The sequence below is a fragment of the Salvelinus alpinus genome, chromosome 4, assembly GCF_045679555.1.
Source record: "Salvelinus alpinus chromosome 4, SLU_Salpinus.1, whole genome shotgun sequence".
Classification (NCBI taxonomy): Eukaryota; Metazoa; Chordata; class Actinopteri; order Salmoniformes; family Salmonidae; genus Salvelinus; species Salvelinus alpinus.
This window is the reverse complement of record NC_092089.1, coordinates 45,402,109-45,420,379: the sequence shown is the minus strand read 5'-3', so window position 1 is coordinate 45,420,379 and position 18,271 is coordinate 45,402,109. Positions and strand designations below refer to the sequence as shown.

The 18,271-nt window shown below is 44.2% G+C and overlaps 1 protein-coding gene across 1 annotated transcript; it reads right to left on the bottom strand.

The window, feature by feature from the left end:
- Positions 1–2,733: 2,733 nt before the first annotated feature.
- Positions 2,734–8,849, bottom strand: tnfaip8l2b (tumor necrosis factor, alpha-induced protein 8-like 2b). The gene is made up of 3 exons (XM_071397459.1): positions 8,319–8,849; positions 3,881–4,204; positions 2,734–3,727 (listed from the first exon to the last, which is right to left on the bottom strand). Exons 2-3 carry the CDS (start codon positions 4,196–4,198, stop codon positions 3,485–3,487), a joined length of 561 nt encoding a protein of 186 aa, XP_071253560.1. The 5' UTR covers positions 4,199–4,204; positions 8,319–8,849; the 3' UTR covers positions 2,734–3,484.
- Positions 8,850–18,271: the final 9,422 nt, after the last annotated feature.

The following is an 18,271-nucleotide window of genomic DNA, read 5'->3' as shown; positions in this document are numbered from 1 at the left end:
TCAACCATGAAGGCCTGATTCATGCAGTCTCCTCTGAACAGTTGATGTTGAGATGTGTCTGTTACTTGAACTCTGTGAAGCATTTATTTGGGCTGCAATTTCTGAGGCTGGTTACTCAAATGAACTTATCCTCTGCAGCAGAGGTAACTCTGAGTCTTTCATTCCTGTGACGGTCCTCATGAGAGCCAGGTTCATCATAGTGCTTTATGGTTTTTGCGACTGCACTTGAAGAAACTTTCAAAGTTCTTGAAATGTTCCGTATTGACTGACCTTAATGTCTTACAGTAATGATGGACTGACATTTGTCTTTGCTATTTGAATTGTTCTTGCCATAATATAGACTTGGTATTTTACCAAATAAGGCTATCTTCTGTATACCACCCCTACCTTGTTAATACACAACTGATTGGCTCAAACGCATCAAGAAGGAAATAAATTCCACAAATTAACTTTTAAGAAGACACCTGTTAATTGAAATGCATTCTAGGTGACTACCTTATGACGCTGGTTGAGAGAATGCCAAGAGTGTGCAAAGCTGTCATCAAGGCAAAGGGTGGCTATTTGAAGAATCTCAAATATAAAATATATTTTGATTTCTTTCACAATTTGTTTGATTACTAAATTATATATGTTATTTCATAATTTTGATGTCTTCACTATTATTCTACAATGTAGAAAATAGTAAAAGTAAAGAAACCCTTGAATGAGTAGGTGTTCTTATACACTACCGGTCAAAAGTTTTAAAAGACTTCTTATTAAGCAATTAACTATTTCCAAGTTATTTCACGTTGTAGTACATTGACTACGTATTATATATTAGCCATATCCAGAACAGCACTGTCTGGTTGTCCGTTTACTACACAAAACGAGAGTCAGAATGTGGCACTTTGTGAGTTGTGTTTGTATGTTAGTGTGATCTTGTAACTCTCCAAGTTATGTTTGGCCACAGGCGCTAGCTAGATCATGTGAGTTATGCTACCTCGTAGTGTCTTATGCAATGTCAGAAATGTGAAAAATATGCAAGTCTTGGAGAACAATAGAAGTTGACTCTAAAACATGTATTTATAATTGAAACCAATGTGAGTTGGTATAGCCTAGTCTTCACTGGGTGTTTGTTACAATTATGCAATGATGTACATATTTATTTTTAGAAGAATACTGAGCATTGCACTTTCTTTTTCTAATCTTGGCACTAGGTTGTAGTCAGTGGTAAGGTTGCCTTGGTATTTAATTGAATTTTGGCAACCATGATTTACGGATCTATTGTTAACACTGAATTGGCCATACTCAATGAAAGTGAGGAACTTGTTGGATCTCCTTGCTATTTGTTGCTTTTCTGCTGTTTAAGTAAATCTAGACGTGTAGTTTAGAAGTACAAGATATATTTTATGTTGCCTTTAGTTATTTCAGAAGCATCTGACCTGGTTACTCTTTTTGATATGTGATGTTACCGTTGATTCACCAGTTTGTCCCTTTTTTACCCAGGTATTTCCATTTTGCTCACTACCTACTGTACCAGTCAAACGTTTGGACACACCTACTCATTCCATGTTTTTTTCTTTCTTTTTTACTATTTTTTACATTGTAGAATAATAGTGTTGACATAAAAACTATGAAATAACACATATGGAAACATGTAGTAACCAAAAAAGTGTTAAACAAATCAAAATATATTTGATATTCTTCAAAGTAGCCACCCTTACACTTGATGATAGCATTGCACACTTGGCATTCTCTCAACCAGCTTCATGAGGTAGTCACCTAGAATGCATTTCAATTAACAGGTGTGCCTCGTTAAAAGTTCATTTGTGGTATTTATTTCCTTCTTAATGCGTTTGAGCCAATCAATGGACATAGACCGGTGGAAATCTGTCCTTTGGTCTGATGAGTCCAAATTTGCTTCCTACCCCCATTCTTTGTGAGACAGAGTATGTGCAGAGTATGTGAACGGATGATCTCTGCATATGTGGTTCCCGCCGTGAAGCATAGAGGAGGTGGTGTGACGGTGCTTTGCTGGTGACACTGTTGTGATAACAAATCAATACAAATCAAATGTTATTTGTCACATACACATGGTTGGCAGATGTTAATGCGAGTGTAGCGAAATGCTTGTGCTTCTAGTTCCGACCATGCAGTAATATCTAACAGGTAATCAGTTTCTCTTTGGGTCTTATAAAATGACTGCCTTGTATCTCCACAATAGATGTGCACTGTTTTGGTAAATAAGCTTCTATTTTTTGATTTGATACATACAGTACTGAGTCATTGCCAGCTGGACCACTAGATTGTAGTACTCTATTATTTACAATTCAAGGCATACTTAACCAGCATGGCAAACACAGCATTCTGCAGCGATACGCCATCCCATTTGGTTTGTGCTTAGTGGGACTATCATTTGTTTTTCAACAGGACAATGAGCCAAAACATACCATCAAGGCAAAGGGTGGCTACTTTGAAGAATCTAAAATATATGATATATTTTGATTTGTTTAACACTTTTTTGGTTACTACATGATTCCATATGTTTTATTTCATAGTTTTGATCTCTTCAATATTATTTTGCAATGTAGAAAATAGTAAAAATAAAGAAAAACCCTTGAATGAGTAGATGTGTCCAGACTTTTGACTGATACTGTATGTATACACATTGTTGTCAATTTATTGATAAATTGCACATATTGTACATTTTAACTAAAGATGTGAAGTCAATAAATTCACAAATAGACAATAAGGCACCAATTTACAAGGCATTTTATTTTTTTCCAATCCTATGATGTACAAGGCCCAAATAAAGCTGAATTATTTTATAGCCAGTTCTTAAATATTCCAATCCAGTTTCTCTTTGGGTCTTATAAAATGACTGTCTTGTATCTCCACAATAGATGTGCACTGTTTTTGTAAATAAGCTTTTATATTTTCTTCGATACATGCAGTACTGAGTCATTGCCAGCTGGACCACTAGATTGTAGTACTCTATTCTTATATTTCACCGCTTGCTTTTAACCCTTGTTTTCATTCTGTCAGTCAGTATTGTGCAATCCTTGAGGTTTCTCTTTCCCTATACAGTACATAATATGTCAAGAGAGAGAAAAAAACCCAGAAAAAAATAGAATAGTAGTAAATGAGAATGTGAAACCATGGACGGAAATTCCACTGTATAAAAATCAGGTGGTTGACACAATCTTAACCTAATCCTGACTTTCCAGGAACTCCATTCGTTGAGACACAATTCATCAGGAGACATTAACTTTACATCATCCTGCGTATTCTCATATTTTTTCCACTTTGGACAGTACCCTTTTTGGAAAATAACAGATCAGTGAGTGACAACATCAAGTCAAACTTGAGTCACAAATCTTGCCAGTTCTCATTTAGAGCATGGACACTTCCTGTCCTTACACACAGTCTTCTCTCGAGTTCTAAGCAGACCCCATCAAGCAGATCTTCCAGTGTCTCTCTCACAATCATAGACTTGCTCACACTCTCATAACGTTCCCTCCTCCAGCAGACGGTTGAGGCCGGTGCAGATTTTGGTGAGGTTGGGTTTAAAGGGTCCATCGGGGTTGTACAGCTTGGTCAGAAGCTCTGGATCGGAGTAATGGTTGAATACGTGGTTGATGCGACCATGGGATTTGGATGTGAGGTGGGAGTCGACTAGCTTCAACAGCAGATCTCTGCATCCTGTCAGGATCTCCGACATTACTGTCTTGTCAAAGGTGAACTCCACCTGAACAAGAAGAAGTGGGAAATAGAGATAGGATAATAATGTTGTCATTTTCTTATCTGTTTTCATACAGAATGATTAGCCGTTAATGCATACAGGTCTATGATCGATTAACTCACTGTAACATAGTGTTATGCAAGGTGCCGGCATGTTTACCTCATAGAAGCTGATGGCTGTCATGGCTCCTTGATGCAGCTTCTTCTTGAAGTCCTGGGCCAGACTCAGCTCCTCTGGGCTGAAACGGTTGTGTCTGAACAGCACGCCAATCTTCACTGCTATCTTGATCAGGTCCTTCACCACCTTCTGGGCCTCTGAGCGGTTGCCTGAATACTCTTTGGAAACACGGTAGAGCTCGTCCAGGATCTCACTGCTGGTGTCGTCTATGAACATATGGACCACAGACTTGTTGGCCATGTGGCTGAGGATCTTCTTCTGGGCCTGCATGGCCATATCCTTGGAGCTGAACGACTCCATCCTTACCTGGGGGTTGGGAGAGAAAAGTGAGCAAAGATGTCTTATTATGTTATTTCTAACTCCTAGCTCAGCCGTGCCACAGGATCTCCCTCAATTCAGTTTTCTGGGCTTTTTGTTTTCGCATCACAGAGAATCCAACTGAGACATCCAGGGGATGTTCCATGGGTAATACCAGTGGTGGAAAAAGTACCCAATTGTCATACTTGAGTAAAAGTAAAGACACCTTAATAGAAAATTACTCAAGTAGAAGTGTAAGTCACCCAGTAAAATACCACTTGAGTAAAAGTCTAAAAGTATTTGGTTTTAAATGTACTTAAGTATCAAAAGTAAATGTAATTGCTAAAATATACTTAAGTATCAAAAGTAAAAGTATAAATCATTTTAAATTCCTTATATAAAGCAAACCAGATGGCATAATTTTCTTGTTTTTTAAATTTACGGATAGCCAGGGGCATGGTCCAACACTCAGACATAATTTACAAACAAACCATGTGTTTAGTGAGTCCGCCAACTCGGAGGCGGTAGGGATTACCAGAGATGTTCGCTTGATAAGTGTGTGAATTAGACAATTTTCCTGCCCTGCTAAGCATTCAAAATGTAACGAGTACTTTTGGTTGTCAGGGAAAATATATGGAGTAAAGCGTACATCTTTAGGAATATAGTAAAATAGAAGTTGCCAAATATTAATAGTCAAGTACAGATACCCCAAAAAACTACTTAAGTAAAATTACTTGAAGTACTACTTAAGTACTTTACACCACTGGGTAATACCCACCGAGGCTACAGCCTCACCCCACACCGTGTCCCTGTCAGGGGAGTGAAGATACAGAGAGCTACCCCTCATGGGAGGACATGAGTGCACTTACATCACGTAAACACACAAAACTGTTGCACCACATACCGTTTAACAGGACTAGTGTCATTGCACCTTTGTCCTGCAGCTGTGTTGCAGGTTCATTTGATGTATTCAATATCAAATTAACACAGTAGGTTCCATGGTACACCTATGGAATTGGGCCTAACCTAAATGTAACACACAGTCTAATGCTCAGAATGTACCACTTTCTAGTATAAGCCTTTATACATGGATGAAATAGATAATTATTTGTGTATCTTTACATTGCGGCCACATCATTTCGACATCATTTTCAACATTGTAAAAATGGGTATGAACTATGTATAAAAGGTTACACAATTCCTACCATTGGTTTCTGTTACATGTTGAGAGCATACACAATCATCCTGTGGTGATAATTTCAGGGCTGAATCTCCACTTAAGGCCTGTGCGGACAAGTATGTGAGAGAGGCAGGTAGGCTGAATAGCTCAGGCAGGTTTCTACAAGTGCTCCTAGATTGCATCAGAACAGGGGGAATGGAGCAAGTCATGGTCCTAGACCCAATGGCCATCCTTCACTCTTAGAAAAAAATGGTTATTCAGCTATCCCCATAGGAAAAACGATTTTTTGGTTACTGGTAGAACCCTCTGTGGAAATTATTCTACATGGAACCCAAAAGGGGTCTACCTGGAAACAAAAATGGTTCTCCTATAGGGACATTCGAAGAGCCCTTTTTAGGTTATAGAAAGCACTTTTTTTCCCTAAGAGTATATATTTACTGTCTTGGAATCCTCCCTTAGGCAAAAGGTCTTACATTGAGGCATCCTTTAAGTGGCAACAAGGCTTTCACACATATGGGTCTTTTTTAAATCGCTTCAGGGCCCGTATTCACAAAGAGTCTCAGAGTCCTGATCTAGGATCTGTTTAAGCTTTTAGATAATAATGAAACAGATTATATTGACTGACAGGAAATGGTCCTACGTCAGCACTCCTATTCTGAAAGGCTTTATGAATACGGGTCCAGGTGTGTGTGTACTCGTACATGCGTGCGTGATCCTAATGACAGTCGTCTATCTGACTCACAATTGATGCAGTAAGCAATAAATGCAAATTACTTTTTTGCCAATAAATCAAATGATCCTGACATACTAATAGCCTATGTTCTATAATCAGCAAACACACATCTCCCATATGACATCCCACTGGGTTTTTATTACATGCATATCCAGTGTCACATTTCTAATGGTACGCTCCAGCACAAAGCCTCCGCTCTCTGTGGGAACATTCATTAGATTAATTTCCCTTAACGATGATAATGAAAGTGGAACAGCATGATAGCTATTTCAGATTCACTCTCAGTCTCATTCCAATGCAGAAAAGCCCAGTGGGGATTGAGAGACGTGCGCACCCATCAGCCATGTATCCACCCTACAGAAATATGGAGCCGCAGCTGGAGACAGCTGGCTTTTTGGCTGGGCTTAAAGGAAAGTTCACTCTGTTTATTTGACTAGTCTGCTAAGGGTCAATTGTTTAAAGTAGAAATATCATTTTTGGGTTGTCTTCATGCGACAGCCAAGAGTACAATGAAAAACCACTCTCCTGTAATGGACAGCACAGGGCGGGCTGATAATGCTTTTTATGTTTACACAGTTCATGTGGAGTACAGCAACAATGACCATGTACACATTTAGAGAGCACTCAAGAAGGTCAATTTGAGTTGCTGTCCATTAGGCTATGGATGGAAGAGCACTAACTTCTCCATTAACAATAGGAACCAATTTTATGAAACCAGACATTATTACACTTTCGGGAATGGGAAAAACCAAGCAATGTGGGTCTTCCATGACTCCAGTGTTAGGAGGGCAGGTTGTGTGGATCAAGAAGAGCTGTGCTGACTGACTTGGAGAGATAGTGATCGCTGATTGGAAGATTATGCGCAGGGGGGCGGGGTGGGAGAGGTAAATATTTAGCATTCCGTAGATGACTGCTGTGTGTGTGTGTGTTTGTGTGTGTACGCCCAGGTAAATCCTCTGGACTCCCACAGGGCTTAGCAGGGCAATTGTGGAGTCCCTTCGACTTCCCTAGACAGAATGTGACTTCTACTGCTGCTATTACAAAGCACCAGGTCAAGCAGACATGTTCCACTAACACTAGCCCTAAAGGCTTATGTCACCCGCTGCCTGTCACCAGACTTGAGTGGTATTATGGGGCAATGAGGCCTCCCAGTTCTTAAAGTGTCTATTCAGAAGGGAAAAATGTTCAGGCTATTTCAGGTAGAAATATATCATATAGGATGGGCATGACTTTTAATCATACAAACAGAGAATATATGCAGTTCTACCACCTCATTGAACACACTCCTGGTGGCATTATCCTGAGCTCAGGTCCAGGCCTTTCTTTTCAGTAGAGGACCTCACAAAGTGCGGAACTTTCCAGTTTTTCTCTCAGCATTTAGTTGGTATGGGTTTCTAAATCAGGATATGTCCCGTGTGTGTGCAGGTTCAGCATGTGGCACAATAATGGCCCAAAAACTGGCATCACAACAGTATTGCTTCATTAACAATGGTGTTGGACTGAATGCTTGCTGTTTGATGCTGGCAGTTTTTCATTCAAAAGTGTTCATACAGTATGATTTTTGCACGTTTTGTCAGTATTGTAACGTTTCTCAAAGTCTTTGAAGAGTTGTTGTTCAAGACTGACACACAACTCTGCTGGCTTATTAAGGAAGTGAAACAGCAGTTGGTTTGTGGTGACCAATTTTGTTTTTACCCCTTACTGTCTGTCCAACACATTGCTGTGTCATTTCCATGTCTTTGTCTTTCACTCTGACTGACTCTCTGGCACCCTCAATCCGTGTAGGCTAGTAGACTAAAAGAAAGTCCACAACTCGTTTGATTGTGCAAGCTCCACCAGGCACAGATGGTTTCTCTCCTCAGTTATACAGCTGTCTGTCAGGACTGGGTTCCGTTTGTACCTGTTCCAGCATGACTCTGAGTGTACATACAGTACACGTCTCCCAAGTCGAGTGTAAGTTAGAAAAGTATCGAAGAGGAATTCACACATGATCTTATTTGGTCCTTCAGTACCACCTTCCTTCTCACTTTATCCACATAGGCTTAAACTGTATTGAAAGATATAACAAAAAACGACAAGCTCGCTATAATAATAACACAAGTGTTATATTTGCAAGAGTGTACGTTATTTCTGTTAAAGGTAGAGCTATCTGTGCATAGAAAAGACATGGTTGAGTTATCAGATAGAGAAAGCCCTGAGAGTCTTCTTACCTGTGTGTGCCTGAGAGAGTCCCCCCCTCCTTCGTGTCAAACGTCTCAGTCCCTACGGCACGTGGCTCAGGTTGTCAGCATTGAGCACTCGTTAATGGAATCCCTTCATCTTACCAGGTGAAAATAAAATAAAATCCCTCTGTGTCTCATCTATCAGTGCTGCTCGCCACCGTCTCAAGATAAATGTCAGTTGTACTTCCTTGAGGAACTAAATTGCTATGACACACCCCTTAGTGTGTTTCTCTCTCTTTCCTTCTCTCTCTCTCTCTCTCTTGTATTTCCCTCTGAAATTCAAATTAAAACTTTTGTTCCTCTTCAAACTACAGTATCTCTCTCTTGCTTTCCTTCCTCTTCATACTTTATCAGTCTCCCTGTTTCTTTTTGTTTCTCTCTCTCATCCACTCTGTTCCTCTCTCGCTCTCTCTTTCGCTCTCTGTCTCTGTCTCTGTTTCTCTCTCGCTCTCTCTCTGTCTTTGTCTGTCTCTCTCTCTCTCACTTTATCTCTCTTTCTCTCTCTCTATCTGCTGACAGTGGGCCTCTGCTTGTCCTGACAAGTGAAAACCCCAGAAAGAATTTAGCAATAATCCCGCGTTTGAAAGGGGAGCGGCTTAACCCTTTTTGTGTTCACCATTACAGGAATGCAGCTTCTGTCAGCAATGGACTCCATGTCACATCTGCTCTCCAGCAATGTATAAATTCATATAGTTCATCTGTTAATTCTAAACCTTTAACATTTTCACTGCTTTACTTTTGTCATTGTAATTTTGACCCTGGTGACATAGTAGAGTGTTAAGGGATTATACCGTATGGAGTGTATACTGTATTATAACTACATTGGCATGAATGAACAGTATTTGAAAATACTGAGCTCACATTGGTTTGAAATGGAGGGAAGTCAGTAAAAACTGATGACTATATAAGACCTGTTTACCAGTTTTGTTTGCATTGGTTGCCATAGATTTTATCTCTCCTCGTGTTGGCTTAGTTTCAAATGATGTTGAATTTGTGAAAAGCAAATACATAGACAGGTAGACTGGGGTAATAGTACAGACAGTGCATGGTGAAAGTCTACACATTCCTTGCACATTCTTTACATGTTGCTGCCTTAACATACAATCTAAAAAGGCATTCAATTAGATTTAAGTGAAATAAAATTATAAGATATTTCCAAATGAATTCTTTTTTTAAAGACGAAAAAAAGATGTCTTGATTGTGTGTCTTCACACCCCAGAGTTAACACTTGGTGGAAGCATCTTTGGCAGTCATTACAGCTGTGAATCATAGCAGTCTACCAACCTTGCACAACTCTTAGGGCAAGGTATATCCATTGTTTTTGTCACAATTGCTCAAGCTCAGTAAATTTGTTTTGGAATCATTGATGGACAAGCATATTTAAGTCAGAACTGACATTGGACCACTTAGAAACACTCAACATTTTGTCATTAACATTTGTGTAATTGTTCCTCTGAAAAGTAAAACTCTATCCCAGGGTTAGGTTTCTATAAGAGTGAGGCAGGTTTTCCTCAAATATTGATCTTGTTTCATCACTGCAACTCCCCAACGGGCTCGGGAGGCGAAGGTCGAGTCATGCGTCCTCCGAAACATGACCCGCCAAACTGCACTTCTTAACACCCTCGTTTCAGAGGAAACGCCATTCAACTGATGACTGAAGTCAGCCTGCAGGCGCCCAGGCCCGCCACAAGGAGTCCCTAGAGCACAATGAGCCAAGTAAAGCCCCCCCCCGGCCACTAGCAAATGTATATTACAGATATCCTAGTCTTGGATCTTTAGTTATAAAGGGGGTGAATTTTATCAATCTCAACAATTCCTACTCAGGGAAGTGTGTTTTGTGTTTACACTGACCACAATTCATGAATGCTCTGATTCATACAGGCCTGGCCATTCCCTGATTCAAAAGTACTCTGTTTATCTGTAGGTTTATGTGAATGACATCCAGCTGGACCAAACAGCCTGCTGAGGCTCAACCCATAAAAACATCTCCATCCAATGGGGCTAAGGCCTTTGAGCCAATGATTGTTTTCATGTGTCAGGGTGAGAGGTCACACCAAGGCCCAGTTGAACTGAAGGGAGAGTCTGAACGGATACAAGCCTACAGAGTGTGCAGTGGGGATTCAAAGACACCTGCACCTTTGTGTTTATTTTCTCTTTCCTCCGGCAAGAAATTAACTGACTAGAGATAGTGAACTGCAACTGCAAAAGTGGGCCTGTCACCATGGCAACAGACAGGAAATAGGGCTTAAGCGGTTTCCTGACGGCTTCCTCTTAATCATGTAATGACATCTCCCTCAGAAATGTCTACAAGGAGAGTTAAGATGTGTGTGTGGTAGGTAGGTATGTAGCACTCACTAACCCTTAAGTATTCATATTCCTTGACTTGTTCCACATTTTGTTGTTACAGCCTGAATTCAAAATGGATTACATTTTTTTACCCTTCTACACACAATACCGCATAATGACAAAGTGAAAACATGTTTTTAGAAATTTGACAAAGCGAAAACATGTTTTTAGAAATTTGACAAAGTGAAAACATGTTTTTAGAAATGTTAGCACATTTATTGAAAATGAAATACAGAAATATCTCATTTACATAGACTACCGATCAAAAGTTTGGGGTCACTGAGAAATGTTATTGTTTTTGAAAGAAAAGCAAAGAAATGTGTCTATTAAAGTAACATCAAATTGATCAGAAATACAGTGTAGACATTGTTAATGTTGTAAATGACTATTGTAGCTGGAAACAGCAGATTATTTTATGGAATATCTACATAGGCGTACAGAGGCCCATTATCAGCAACCATCACTCCTGTGTTCCAATGTCACGTTGTGTTAGCTAATCCTAATTATCATTTTAAAAGACTAATTGATCATTAAAAAAACATTTTGCAATTATGTTAGAAAACTGCTGTTCTGATTAAAGAAGCAATAAAACGTGCCTTCTTTAGACTAGTTGAGTATCTGGAGTATCAAATCAAATCAAACTTTATTTGTCACATGCACCGAATACAACAAGTTTAGACTTTACCGTGAAATGCTTACTTACAAGCCCTTAACCAACAGTGCAGTTCAAGAAGAAGAAAATATTTACCAAGTAGACTCAAATAAAAAGTAACACAATAAGAATAACGAGGCTATATACAGGGGGCACCAGTACTGAGTCAGTGTGCGGGGGTACAGGCTAGTTTAGGTAATCTGTACATGTAGGTTGGGGCGAAGTTACTATGCATAGGTAACAAACAAACAGCGAGTAGCCGCAGTGTACAAAAGGGAGGGAGGGGGGGGCTGTCAATGTAAATTGTCCGGTGGTGATTTTATGAATTGTTCAGCAGTCTTATGGCTTTGGAGTAGAAGCTGTTGAGGAGCCTTTTGGTCCTAGACTTGGCGCTCTGGTACCTTGCCGTACGGTAGCAGAGAAACAGTCTATAACTTGGGTGACTGGAGTCCCTGACAATTTTATGGGCTTTCATCTGACAGCGCCTTTTATATAGGTCCTGGATGGCAGGAGGCTTGGCCCCAGTGATGTACTGGGCCATTCCCACTACCCTCTGTAGCACCTTACGGTCAGATGCCGAGCAGTTGCCATACCAGGCGATGATGCAACCGGTCAGGATGCTCTTGATGGTGCAGCTGTAGAACCTTTTGAGGATCTGGGGACCCATGCCAAGTCTTTTCAGTCTCCTGAGGGGGAAAAGGTTTTGTTGTGCCCTCTTCACGACTATCTTGGTATGTTTGGACCATGATAGTTTGTTGGTGAAGTGGAAACCAAGGAACTTGAAACTCTCGACCCACTCCAGTACAAGCACGTCAATGTTAATGGGGGCCTGTTCGGCCCGCCTTTTCCTGTAGTCCACGATCAGCTCCTTTGTCTTGCTCACATAGAGGGAGAGGTTGTTGTCTTGGCACCACACTGCCAGTTCTCTGACCTCCTCACTATAGGCCGTCGTTGTTGGTGATCAGGCCTACCACTGTTGTGTCGTCAGCAAACTTAATGATGGTGTTGGAGTCGTGTTTGGCCACGCAGTCGTGGATGAACAGGGAATACAGGAGGGGACTAAGTACACACCCCTGAGGGGCCCCAGTGTTAAGGATCAGCGTGGCAGACGTGTTGTTGCCTACTCTTACCACCTGGGGGCGACCCGTCAGGAAGTCCAGGATCCAGTTGCAAAGGGAGGTGTTTATTCCCAGAGTCCTTAGCTTAGTGATGAGCTTCGTGGGCACTATGGTGTTGAACGCTGAGCTGTAGTCATTGAACATCATTCTCACATAGGTGTTCCTTTTGTCTGGGTGAGAAAGGGCAGTGTGGAGTGCGATTGAGATTGCGTCATCTGTGGATCTGTTGGGGCGGTATGCGAATTGGAGTGGGTCTAGGGTGTCCGGGAGGATGCTGTTGATGTGAGCCATGGCCAACCTTTCAAAGCACTTCATGGCTACCGACGTGAGTGCCACGGGGCGATAATCATTTAGGCAGGTTACCTTCGCTTCCTTGGGCACAGGGACTATGGTGGTCTGCTTGAATGTGAATGTTGACCTGTTTTAAAGGTCTTGCTCACATCGGCTACCGAGAGTGTTACCACACAGTCGTCCAGAACAGCTGGTGCTCTCGTGCATGCTTCAGTGTTCCTTGCCTTGAAGCGAGCATAAAAGGCATTTAGCTCGTCTGGTAGGCTTGCGTCACTGGGCAGCTCGCGTCTGGGTTTCCCTTTGTAGTCCGTAATAGTTTTCAAGCCCTGCCACATCCGACGAGCGTCAGAGCCGGTGTAGTAGGATTCAATCTTAATCCTTTATTGACGCTTTGCTTGTTTAATGGTTCGTCTGAGGGCATAGCGGGATTTCTTATAAGCGTCCGGATTAGTCTCCCTCTCCTTGAAAGCGGCAGCTCTAGCCTTTAGCTTAATGCGGATGTTGCCTGTAATCCATCACTTCTGGTTGGTATATGTACGTACGGTCACTGTTGAGATGACGTCATCGATGCGCTTATTGATGAAGCCGATGACTGAGGTGGTGTATTCCTCAATGCCATTGGATGAATCCCAGAACTTATTCCAGTCTGTGCTAGCAAAACAGTCCTGTAGTGTGGCATCCGTGTCATCTGACCACTTCCATATTGAGCGAGTCACTGGTACTTCCTGCTTTAGTTTTTGCTTGTAAGCAGGAATCAGGAGGATATAATTATGGTCAGCATTTGTGGGTTCGATTACAGGCTCAAAATGGCCAGAAATAAAGAACTTTCTTCAGAAACTCATCAGTCTATTCTTGTTCTGAGAAATAAAGGCTATTCCATGCGAGAAGTTGCCAAGAAACTGAAGATCTCATTCAACGCTGTATACTACTCCCGTCACAGAACAGCTCAAACTGGTTCTAACTAGAATAGAAAGAGGAGTGGGAGGCCCCGGTGCACAACTGAACAAGAGGACAAGTACATTAGAGTGTATAGTTTGAGAAACGGACGCCTCACAAGTCCTCAACTGGCAGCTTCATTAAATCGAACCCGCACAACACCAGTCTCAACGTCAACATTGAAGAGGCGACTCCAGGATATGCTGGCCTTCTTTTTCACGACCCTGTCTTTCGAATATAATTCGTAAAAATTCAAATAACTTCACAGATCTTCATTGTAAAGGGTTTAAACACTGTTTCCCATGCTTGTTCAATGAAACATAAACAATTAATGAACATGCACCTTTGGAACAGTTGTTAAGACACTAACAGTTTACAGATGGTAGGCAATTAACGTCACAGTTATGAAAACTTAGGACACTAAAGAGGCCTTTCTACTGACTGAAAAACACCAAAAGAAAGATGCCCAGGGTGCCTGCTCATCTGCGTGAACGTGCCTTAGGCATGCTGCAAGGAGGCATGAGGACTGCAGATGTGGCCAGGCAATAAATTGCAATGTCCGTACTGTGAGACACCTAAGACAGCGCTACAGGGAGACAGGACGGACAGCTGATCGTCCTCGCAGTGGCAGACCACGTGTAGCAACACCTGCACAGGATCGGTACATCCGAACATCACACCTACGGGACAGTACGGGATGGCAACAACAACTGCCCGAGTTACACCAGGAACGCACAATCCCTCCATCAGTGCTCAGACGGTCAGCAATAGGCTGAGAGAGGCTGGACTGAGGGCTTGTATGCCTGTTGTAAAGGCAGGTCCTCACCAGACATCACCGTCGCCTATGGGCACAAACCAACTGTCGCTGGACCAGACATTGTTGGCAAAAAGTGCTCTTCACTGACGAGTCACGGTTTTGTCTCACCAGGGGTGATGGTCGGATTTGCGTTTATCGTCGAAGGAATGAGCGTTACACCGAGGCCTGTACTCTGGAGCGGGATCGATTTGGAGGTGGAGGGTCCGTCATGGTCTGGGGCGGTGTGTCACAGCATCATCGGACTGAGCATGTTGTCATTACAGGCAATCTCAACGCTGTGCGTTACAGGGAAGACATCCTCCTCCCTGATGTGGTACCCTTCCTGCAGGCTCATCCTGACATGACCCTCCAGCATAACAATGCCACCAGCCATACTGCCTGTTCTGTGCGTGATTTCCTGCAAGACAGGAATGTCAGTGTTCTGCCATGGCCAGCGAAGAGCCCGGATCTCAATCCCGTTGAGCATGTCTGAGACCTGTTGGATTGGAGCGTGAGGGTGAGGGCCATTCCCCCCAGAAATGTCAGGGAACTTGCAGGTGCCTTAGTGGAAGACTGGGGTAACATCTCACAGCAACAACTGGCAAATCTGGTGCAGTCCATGTGGAGGAGATGCACTGCAGTACTTAGTATCTGGTGTGGCCACCAGCTGCATTGACTGTTACTTTTGATTTTTACCCCCCCCCTTTGTTCAGGGACACATTATTCCATTTCTGTTAGTCACATGTCTGTGGAACTTGTTCAATTTATGTCTCAGTTGTTGAATCTTGTTATGTTCATACAAATATTTACACATGTTAAGTTTGCCGAAAAAAAACGCAGTTGACAGTGAGAGGACCTCTCTTTTTTTTGCTGAGTTTATATATTTTTGAATCCATTTCGAATTCAGGCTACCACTACAAAATGTGGAATAAGTCAAGGGGTATGAATACTTTCTGAAGGCACTGTACCTTTTCTTTGAGCACAGCTTATGTATAATGTGTTATCTCCTTAGTTAAAAGATCAAGGACATTGGGCCTCCCACCTTAGTGAAGAAATTCTTAATCTAGAATAAGTATATTAAATAATTGTCATGCTGGGATTTCTATTTGGACATTAATTGAGCTCAGTGTAGGCCTAAAGTCTTTGTCCGCTTTACTGTCTTTTCATTCCACCTTTAGGACATTTAGTATTTTCTGACTGGTGCTTAGCTGTTCTCTGAGCACACACAATCTCCGCTAGCTGTGTAATCTGATACGGTGCCAGGTAATATCTAGATAAGAGTGTGTCTGTAACGACTCTCCTCCTCCTCTTCATCCGAAGAGGAGGAGGAGAGTCGTTACAGAACCACCCACCAAATTACCAGAACCAAGCAGCGGGGAAAAGGACAGCAACCGCAGAAATCCCAGGACTTGTGGACTTGGGAGGACGAGTTGAACGGAGAAGGACCCTGGGCACAGGCTGGGGAGTATCGCCGCCCCAAAGCTGAGCTGGAGGAAGCGAAAGCTGAGCGGCGGCGATATGAGGAGGCAGCACGGCAGCGGGACAGGTACGAGAGGCAACCCCAGAAATTTTTTGGGGGGAGGGCTAGAGAGGAGTGTGGCTAAGCCAGGTAGCAGACCTGAGCGCACTCCTCGTGCTTATTATAAGCATCGCGTCACTGGTCAGGCACCGTGTTATGCGGTTAAGCGCACGGTGTAGCCAGTGCGTGCCCATAGCCCGGTGCGCTATAGAGCAGCCCCCCGAAAGTGTCATGTGAGTGTGGGCATCCAGCCGGGGCGTATTGTGCCTGCTCAGCGCATCTGGTCTCCGGTACGCAGTTTCGGTCCAGGGTATCCTGTGCCGGCTCTGCGTGCTGTGTCTCCGGAGCGCTGGGAGGGTGCAGTGCGTCCTATGCCTACGCTCCGCTCGTACCGGGCAAATGTGGTAGTGGAGCCTAAGAGAGAAGTGCGCGTAGTAGGCACTAGATCTCCAGTGCTCATCCACAGCCCGGTTCAACCTGTGCCTGCACTCTGGAGGGTACGGGCTGGTGTAGTATTCCAGCCTGGGGGAGTGGTGCCAAGGCTGCGCACCAGAGCTCCAGTACTCCCCCACAGCCCGGTCCTTCAGGTGCCTCGTAACATCAAGCCTCCTGTAGGTCTCTCCAGCCTGGTGGGTCCTGTGGCAGCCCCACGCACCAGGCTGTCTCTCCGTCTCCTCCCTACAGGTGTGCCCATCTGCCCAGCGGCGCCTGAACTGCCCGTCTGCCCAGCGGCGCCTGAACTGCCCGTCTGCCCAGCGGCGCCTGAACTGCCCGTCTGCCCAGCGGCGCCTGAACTGCCCGTCTGCCCAGCGGCGCCTGAACTGCCCGTCTGCCCAGCGGCGCCTGAACTGTCCGTCTGCCCAGCGGCGCCTGAACTGTCCGTCTGCCCAACGGCGCCTGAACTGCCCGTCTGTCATGAGCCTGCAAAGCCGCCCGTCTGCCATGAGCCTGCAAAGCCGCCCGTCTGCCAAGAGCCTACAGAGCCGTCCGCCAGACAGGAGCCGCTAGAGCCTTCCGCCAGACCGGATCAGCCAGAGCCTTCCGCCAGACCGGATCAGCCAGAGCCTTCCGCCAGACCGGATCAGCCAGAGCCTTCCGCCAGACCGGATCAGCCAGAGCCTTCCGCCAGACCGGATCAGCCAGAGCCTTCCGCCAGACCGGATCAGCCAGAGCCTTCCGCCAGACCGGATCAGCCAGAGCCTTCCGCCAGACCGGATCAGCCAGAGCCTTCCGCCAGACCGGATCAGCCAGAGCCTTCCGCCAGACCGGATCAGCCAGAGCCTTCCGCCAGCCAGGACCAGCCAGAGCTTTCCGCCAGCCAGGACCAGCCAGAGCCGTCCAGCCAGGACCAGCCAGAGCCGTCCAGCCAGGACCAGCCAGAGCCGTCCAGCCAGGACCAGCCAGAGCCGTCCAGCCAGGACCAGCCAGAGCCAGCTAGCCAGGATCCGCCAGAGCCAGCCAGCCAGGATCCGCCAGCCAGTCCGGTGTTGTCCCTCAGTCCGGAGCTGCCGTCCCTCAGTCCGGGGCTGCCCCTAAATCCAGCGGGACCCATGTCTAGGGTTCCCAGTCCAAGGTCGGTGGCGAGGGTCGCCACCTTGAGGAGGCCACAGAAGCGGGGATTTATTATGGTGGGATGGGATCCACGTCCTGCGCCAGAGCCGCCGCCGCGGACAGATGCCCACCCAGACCCTCCCCTAGACTTTTTTTTATGGTGCGTCCGGAGTTCGCACCTTAAGGGGGGGGTTCTGTCACGTTCCTGACCTTGTTTTCCTTTTGTATTGTTGTGTTTAGTGGGTCAGGACGTGAGATGGGTGGGCAGTCTGTGTTTGTTCTATGTTAAGTGTCAGGTTTAATTGACCTTGTATGGCTCTCAATCAGAGGCAGGTGTTTTCGTTTTCCTCTGATTGAGAGACATACATAGGGAGGTTGTTTCACATTGTTTGTCGTGGGTGGTTGTCGCTGTGTCTGTGTTTATTGCACCACACGGTACTGTCTCGTCTCTCGTTCGTTCTTTCCTGTTCATGAGTGCATTGTTTTTTATGTTCACCAGTTCAGGTCTGTTTAACGTTGTTTTGTAGTTTATGCAAGTATAAGTTTTTGTGTTCGTCTTCGTCAGCAAATAAATCTATATGTATTCACAACCCGCTGCACCTTGGTTTAATCCCTGCTCCTCCTCTTCGGATGAAGAGGAGGAGGAGAGTCGTTACAGTGTCAGTTCAGAGAAAGTCATTGATTTAATCTTAATTCTGCAGCTGACTGCGACTAGCCTTTTCCCCATCATGT

What these genes read in the sequence shown, in the direction of transcription:
- tnfaip8l2b (XM_071397459.1), bottom strand. Translation starts at nt 4,198, where the DNA reads ATGGAGTCGTTCAGCTCCAAGGATATGGCCATGCAGGCCCAGAAGAAG. An exon ending in CAGCCATCAGCTTCTATGAG is followed by an intron (nt 3,728 to 3,880) that starts GTAAACATGCCG and finishes CTTCTTGTTCAG; the next exon opens with GTGGAGTTCACCTTTGACAA.